This window comes from Varanus komodoensis, unplaced genomic scaffold, assembly GCF_004798865.1.
Source record: "Varanus komodoensis strain SLA01 unplaced genomic scaffold, ASM479886v1 scaffold77, whole genome shotgun sequence".
In the NCBI taxonomy this organism is placed as follows: Eukaryota; Metazoa; Chordata; class Lepidosauria; order Squamata; family Varanidae; genus Varanus; species Varanus komodoensis.
This window is the reverse complement of record NW_025336442.1, coordinates 1237095-1244964: the sequence shown is the minus strand read 5'-3', so window position 1 is coordinate 1244964 and position 7870 is coordinate 1237095. Positions and strand designations below refer to the sequence as shown.

The 7870-nt window shown below is 52.2% G+C and overlaps 1 protein-coding gene across 5 annotated transcripts; it reads right to left on the bottom strand.

Moving 5' to 3' along the window:
• Window positions 1-887: 887 nt before the first annotated feature.
• On the bottom strand, window positions 888-7810 carry ENTR1 (endosome associated trafficking regulator 1). 5 transcript variants are annotated; one of them, XM_044453173.1, is made up of 8 exons: window positions 6499-7587; window positions 5149-5544; window positions 4165-4238; window positions 3581-3692; window positions 2964-3026; window positions 2192-2331; window positions 1667-1725; window positions 888-1036 (listed from the first exon to the last, which is right to left on the bottom strand). In XM_044453173.1, the coding sequence occupies exons 1-8, from the start codon at window positions 6748-6750 to the stop codon at window positions 978-980; spliced, it is 1155 nt and encodes a 384-aa protein (XP_044309108.1). In that variant the 5' UTR covers window positions 6751-7587; the 3' UTR covers window positions 888-977. The 5 variants fall into 5 exon arrangements, with proteins under 5 accessions (XP_044309108.1, XP_044309112.1, XP_044309111.1 ...); XM_044453177.1 differs by lacking the exon at window positions 1667-1725; XM_044453176.1 differs by having other exon boundaries at window positions 888-1725; window positions 6499-7585.
• Between the last annotated feature and the right edge of the window lie 60 nt (window positions 7811-7870).

The window sequence follows — 7870 nt, the reverse complement described above, 5'->3', positions numbered from 1 at the left end:
ATTGATGGCGACAGCGGCGAACTTCCGCTCTTCCTTCTCCGTCACGCCCAAATAGCGTGTGATGAACTTCAGCCCGTGACACCGCCCTGCCTGGCGAAGGGGCTGTCCATTAAGTACCTGTAGCCAATCCGTGGAGAGGGGGCGGGATGCCGCCCCGTGATAGGCGGAGCGGACCGGCAGAACGCAGGGTCCCGAGCTGCCCTCAGCCCCGCCCCCACGGGAACCCGGGCCAATCACAGGCAGGCTTCTCCATGGGCTGGCAGGACCATGGCTGCCCAAGTATTTTAAAATAGGTAATTTCAAATACCGAATATTCAAATAATCTCCTCAGCCTCCCCTACCTCACAGGGTTGTTGTGAGGGCAAAAGTTGGTGGGAGGGAGAATGCTGTGAGCCCCCTGAACGACAGGAAGCAGAGTGCAAAGGCGCTGCGTGCTTGAAGCGCGCTGGCACAAGGCGCTTCTGCTGGGGCTTCCTCCAGGCCCATCTCTGATCTATGATCACTTTTTTTTTACCCCATACTTTGGCCAAAAAGTGATCTCTAAGATATGGCACAAAGGGCAACAGGATGGGGAAGGAAGAGGAAAACAGCAGAAACTCAGGGATCAGTCCTGGCCGCATACGCCCCAAACTGGAACATGCTTGCTTCCTTGTATGCATTTTAAATGTAACCGGTCACATATTCTTTGGGAACTTACCACCAGCAGCAGTTTAGTATTACTTTGAAGGCCACTTGAGGTTTAGGCACTCATTTAAGCTGCATTCTTCTCTACCTTTACCTGGAAATAAGCGCCCTTAAACTCAACAAGGCTTGCATCTGTTTACCCTAGCAACTACTGAAAGGGATGAAAGGACTCCATATATGAAACAAAGGAAATAGAACACTACTGCCTTGCAATTCCATTTTAATTTAAAAATAGTGTTACAAAACCTAGAAGAATTAAGACGCTTCAAAACAACATATTCACATAGTGTTGGTTAAATCTTTGCTGTACAAAAGGTGAAAAAGGCCTCTGCTGCTGCTGTCTTACTCCACCCTGGAATGAGATTTCCACAGAGAAGGTAGATTCAGACACATTGTATTAGTTTTTGAGTCGCACATTAAGCAAGAATTTACTAGACAATTCAAGCTGGAAGCTATGCTGAGACAGGTAACATGGCAGCCCACTGCTGTCCTTTGTTCCAGCCGGTTGAGTTTCTTCCCTCACCAGCCTCACTGCCAAATTTGCCTCTGTAATAAGTTGCAACCCTGCATCTTTCTGCCAAATTATCTTATTTGGAAGCAGAACTAGGTTCTTAGAAATCTGCTAGGTGACCCTGCCCGTAGGGCCCGCACCTTTAGTGGGAAAACGGAGAAGGAGCCCATTGGGTTCCGGAAGAGAGGCGATGTAGCTCCCCCAACCCACAGAAACTGCCCAGTCCCGACCTATGTGGATGACCAGTCAACCCTGGTGGCCTGGAAAAGCAGAACCTTGTCTGCTTCTCCAAAATGCTTTAAGATGGATTGTGACTGGATTAAGTTGGATTGAGCTGCAGATTCTGATGGAGTCCAGGGAAGCACAAGATGAGAGCAAGCTGACTTTTCTGTTTGCATGCCGGTAGGGCCTGGCCTAGGAGTCCTTGCAGTGGGTTTTATGAGGAATCCTGTGGGAGCTCAGAGATCTTGCCTATGGACTTGAGAAACTCGGCCACCAACTGCAGTTCTTCAGCACCCGATATTAGCTGCCTGGAATGAAAGCAGAGTCCCGATGCTGTAACCGGTATTGTGTGGAAAGGACACGCTTGTGACTTTTCAGCAAGCTGCTGCAAGCATGAGAGCTGGGACTCCTTCAGCCCAAAGCCAAATTCCCTCTCAGAGAAGTTCTCAGGGCCACCATCCCCAAACTAGCCCCATAGCTCAGCACAACACTCCTGCTGTTAGTAACCCGCCCTTTGGGGAAATGGTATTTTGAACTTTAAAATGGGGGGAGAAGTGTGCAAAAGCCAGGAAACTGCCCAGTCCACAGTGGTCCAGGGAGAGCAGATGTGACCTCTGACCCCCAGAAGGCCAGACTGGGACCCGTGTGGGCCAGTCCGAGGTTCTGCATCCCTGAACTACAACTGCAGCACACCCGATCAAAAGCCGAGAGTTGGATGCCGCACCCCCACGTTTTAATCTGCTGCAGACAGAGGAAGCAAAGAAAAAACCTTACTGGACTGATGATCTGGACTTCGTGACAACGGCAAGGAGGTTCTGCAAGGCCACATCCACGTTTCGTTTCATTAATGCCACGTTGGCCGAATGGCCGGCCCTCAAGGTTTCCTTTTCCAGCTTGAAGCTCTCTACCTGAGCCTTCAGGGAGAGGTCCATCAAGTCAGTGACTGACAGCAGCAGAAGGGAGCTCCCTCCGAGGACCCCGGGGAAGAGGGTGTGCCTAGAATTCCCTTAGGACGTCCTGCATGGTTCTCACATTCACCACCTCCCACTTCTCACAAGAAAACCAGGCTGGTTCACAGTCCCCTCCTTCTCTACTTCATCCTCACAACAACCCTGCAAGGTAGGGGAGGCTGATTCAGCAACTGGCCCAAAGTCACTCACTGACCAATGACCAGAGTGACCAATGGCTATGCTGCCAGGGGACAATCAGGATTGTGGTGCACCACAATTGTAGGATCCCGGTGGTGTGGGTGGGTGTGCTTGTGCAGGAAACGAAAGCCTGAGTACTTTTCATACCCTTCCTAAACCACAGGAGTTCCCAGCAAGCTTTGGTGGTGAGTAAAACTCCAGCGAGAAGTGAGCAAATATGATGCGTCAAACTCTGCCTATAAGTCAGTCCCTGGAGTGGTGGAAATTTCGGTGGTGCAGCCTGGAGAGATGAAACTGACACCCTCAATGTGATTTTTTGCAGGGGCTCAAACTCCCCAGGAGCAGCAAAGGTGAGTGTACATGCTCAAATGCCCAGGTCAGTGGAGCTAAGTTTGTACCTGAAGGAGTACATTTTCCTGCTTCAGCTTGATCACGCTGCTTTCTGCTTTCACGGCCCGTTTCTGGAATTAAAGCACATGGAACAGACGTGAAGATCGGGCCAAGGGAAACCCTGTGAATTAGACTGGCTGAGAGGCAGTGACTGACCCAAAGGCACCCAGTGAGCTTCAGGGTCAGGTGGGGACTCAGCCCTGGGTCTCATGGGTCCAATGCCCAAACCTCTGTACAGAATCACACAGCTGGAAGGGCAGGAGGATGGCCAGTGAAACATATTCACTGGCACGTGCCAAGATCCACGGGCAGGGACCGAGTGTGGCATGGTGCGGAAAAGTCTGCTTCTTTCTCAGGACTACCCAGAAGTAACAGAGCAGCGGGCAGCTTATTTTATTTATTTAAAGCATTAATATACCATTTGATTAGCATATGCTCTCAAAACAGTTTACACAAAGTTCCTGGAGAGGCTGAATTTGTTTCCAAAGGGAGATGCCCATCATTTTCAAGGGAGGAGAATAACAAGAAATAAGGAGGAGCGTGCATTTTCCAGGGACGGGGTGCCGGGAAGAACGGAGCCCAAGAGGCACTCCTGCGACCAGGTCTGTCGGCAGGTCAGACGCACCGTCATCAGCTGGAGGTTCTCCTCCACCTGCTGCACCATGGCCTCCAAGTCACGGGCCTCTTTCTCTTCTTTTCGTTTGCTCTCTTCTAATGTTCTTTCCAGCAGCTTCACTCTGGGGGAGGCGGGAGAGATGGAGAGGGGGCTAAGCACCCTGCTCTAGCTGCAGCCTGATGAAAAGGCGTTTAAGATCCGTGAGTTTCTGTTTCTTCCTCTAGCAACTTTATCAGCACGGATTTGCTTCCCAAGCGAGAAGCAGAACTTGAGTGTTCTGAGACCAGGCCTGCCTGTGGCAGCAGAGTCCTCTCAGGAAAGCCTGTTGTCCGAGGTGCAGGACAAGGAAGGAGGCCCCCTTTGAGAGGGCAATTGCCTGCTGCCCTTTTTAAAACTAGCACTGGCATTAACGTACACATTTTCTCCATAAAACCTCGGCTAATGTTCTTTAGTGGCACAGTCCACAATGGCATGTTGAGACAGAAGAGTCCTGCCGCTTCACCCGGGTGCCAGGAGCTGCACGCGCTCTGCTCTGTCTGTGCATGCAAGTGCCATTCAAGAGCACTCCCCCCGCCCCCCGGCACCTTACACACCTTGCAGTCTGAGTTTCAGAAACGGTTTCAATGTGGGCGATCATACTCCTTAACTTGGAATTTTCTTGTTTGAGCTAAAAAAGAAAAGAAATGGGACATTATTCAACAAACATTTGCCTCAAATCCCCAATACTTTTGGGAAAGTAAAATAAAATCCACATTTGGCACCTAGAGAAGCAGAAAGCCAGGAAATCATACTACATTTGCTTCACCTGCAAAGTGTATTCTGCTTCCAAGATGCAGATGCTCTGTGAACTGCAGGGAGAATGTGGAACTGTGGGATGACTGTGATTACAGCAGGGTACCGACTGTTTTTTCCACCCAAGGGCCAGATTCCATTGCACAGAATCTCTCAGGGGTGCGTTCTGCACTGGGTGAGGCCGATGGAAAAGGGGCAGGGCCCAAACACCAAAAAGACTGGCTGAGCTTTCGCTAGAGGCTCTTATTTGCTGGCAGTTCAGCCTTTGGAGAACCTTTCAGAACAGGGCAGCAGAATAGGATGCGGAGCTGCAGACAAGCCAGGAAAGCACTGAGGAGCCCAGAGAATGAGGGGTTTCCCCAGGGCTGGGGCCCCCAAGGCCTGCCACTGGTCACCTTGTTCTACTTGTCACCCGCAACCTGGGGTCTCACAGATGTGTGGACTGCACCTCCGGTAGCACAGTCCCTTTGCACCCTGCTGCAAATTGCTGATGAGAGAGAGGCCGGGTGCTGTGTGCTCCTCAGTGTGCATGTAAACAACAGGGAGAAATTCCTAGTCTGGTCTGGCTGCTGCTAGGCCTGTGAAGAAGCCCCCTCCCACCTCTCAGAGGACCAGAGATGGAAAAGAGGCACCCGCCAAACACAGCTGGTTGCAAGCAAGGATTCTGGCCTCAGGGCTTGCCCGGGAGACACCTTAATCTGGGCCCTCCAGAAGGAAATGAGGAAGGAAGAGCACTAGGCATGGGTTCCCAAGAGCACATGCAAGAAAGTTCTCTAGGCCCTCACTTCTTCGTAACTCAGCTGTGGAGATGGCAAAAAGCCATCCCCTGTGGCCACGCCATCTTGAGGGGAGCTGGGGTCCCCCTTCCCGAGAGGGCCCTGTGGCTGAGAGCCATTCCCTCCAAGCTGCCATGCAGAAAAGGACCCAAGGTCAGACACATCCGACCGGTTGCTGTACAAAGAGTCAGAGGTGCTGCTGAGCGAGGCACTGGGGCCCCGGGTTGAGTGGGCCTCCTCGACAGCCAAGGGCTGGTATGTGGTGCTCCAGTCATCCTCTTCATCATCCAACAAGGAGTTTGTCACCGTCGGGTCTGGGAAAAACGGCTCTCGGAGGTCCAGACTCAGTCCAAATGATTGTGGCGATAAGGAGCTGTTGTCTAGTGGGGAGAACCCAGATGACTCCTAATAGAATGGGAGGCAATGCAGCGTCATTCCACTGCTTAGAGAAGCATCCTTCCCCCGCTCTGCCCTCCTCACCACCTTTTCCTTTTATGTCATGCTTTTCCAGATTGCAAACCCGGAGGCAAGGACTGTCTTGTTTTCCTGACTGCATGCGAGAGGCTCCGGGTGCTGCTCTGATTAAGAAGCATGATAAAAGGGCTTTAAATAACTGGTAACCTAACATTGTTGGGAACCAAGCCGATTTGATGCACAACAGAGAATCGTCACCGTGTCCATTCCTGATGACAGCGAGTTGCATTCTGCATGTCATGATACTGATAAGAGCTGGTCTAATTCAAGTCTCAGTTTACCTTCTCAACGTGTGGAAAAGCAGCCCAAGGCTGCCAACCATTTCGTATCTGCACAAGGTCAAGCAAGCGCCAGCCTCCTCTAGATGAGTCAAACTCAGCAAAATGGCCCGACTGTTCCCACTTCTTTGTTTTGCCCTTTCCCCATCTTCCCTTTATGGTCCTGTCACTCCCTTCTCCCTCTTCCCTCTGTCATCTTGTCACTGCCTCTCCAGAAGCACTGCTGGCTGAACAATGGCTGAATATACTTTACATAAATAAATAAACAGGTCCCACGGTGGATACAGCCACTGTCCCACAAAGGCTGCCATTCCTGTTCCCCATAACCACATGGCTGCTGAGGAATGCTGTGGGTGCAAGATGTGCTTCCTGGCCTGAGCATATATAGGACTGTGCCACCATTCAGCTGACCACAACTTGGTAGCCTTCCAGTAGTGTGGGCTGCAATGCTCTGGACGCTGAGCTTTGTAGTCCGATGCATCTGGCAGGCCGATGGGTTGAGGAAGGCTGTGCACGGCTGAGGCAGCTCTCCACTCCTCTGGGCGTGAGGAACACACTGCCCCACAGAGTGCCCCCCATGGTCTGTCCATCCACCCCATGACCCTACCTGGGGGCTGATACCGCTGGTAAGCCTCAATTCCCGGAGCAGCTCGCTGGTCCGCTGGGCCCCTGGCAGGGTGCTGGTGGTGGCAGCCTGGTTCTTGCTCCGCACAAACTCCTTGAAGGAAAAGGGATTGGCCTCCTCCCCGGAGCAACTGGGGGGGCCCACTGGAAGCAGAAGCAAAGAAGCAGGTGCACAGGTAAAAGCAAGAAGCAATGGCTGGCTGGCTGGCTCCAGAATCCAGCCCATGAGGCACATTCAGGAGCTCCTTTCCTCACATAAGGAGAACTTATCCAGAAGTCAATTTTGACAGCCATGTTCCCCAGGGAAAAGGGAGACACTCTGCCTAGGCTTAGAGGCCCCTGTCATTCCTCAATTTTAATTACGACATTTCTATTTTTGCTTCCCCATCTGAAGGAAATATCCCCTTTACAGCTGGAAGCGCTTGTGCCCAATTTCTAACCCAAAGTAACTGAAGCCCAAGGCATGCCTACACGAGGACAGGCGCTGTGCCATTTGCACTCTGCACATGCTGAAAGCAGCTCCTCCTATATCCCTTTTCACCAGCGCTCCACCCAAGAAATCCAAAATTGTCTCTTTCCACACTGCAGTCTTAGAAGCACTTAAATTCTTATTTAATGCCCCACCAAAATAAAACACTAAGTTCTTAAATTACATAACAGCAAAGCCATAATGCTGCTGCTGCTAGTTGGAGATGAAGCGCTCAGTACTGTATTGCACTTAAACACTAGATTTATAACCTTTGATATATTTTATATATTTATAAAAATATTACCAGCAATAGTTCAAAATAAATGAGCAAATAACAGAAAAAGCTGTAACGATATATTCATAGCTGAGTTTTTTGTTGAAAGCCGCCCCCCACCATCGCCGGCAAATAGCCGTTCTAACACGCGCTCGGGGCCGTGTCTAAAGCAGAGTGCGCTCTGCATGTGCTAAGAGACTGCCTGTACCAAAGGGCATACAAGGGCCCAAGACACGTGCTCAGGGGCCGCACCAGAGGCCCCGAAGGGCGCTTTGCACATGCTCAGAGGCCACGCCAGGCGCAGTAATGCACCCCGCGAGGGCCCAGAGACTACGCTCGGAGGTCCCCCCCTTACCGGCGGGGGCCCCCCAGGCCCGCTCCGCGCCCGTCGGGAGACGGCCGGGCCCGGCCATAGGTCACCGCAACGCCCCCTCTCTTCTCTCTCTCGCCCGCCCGTCCGTCCCGTGCAGGGAGACCACGCCCACTCTCTGCGCCACAGGCACAAACGGCGGGCCACCACTCTAATGAGCTGGCCGGTGCTCCGGCGGCGGCGGCGGCGGCCGAGCGGCTCGGGAAACGCCCGGCGACGGGAGCGCTGGCTGGCCGGCCATC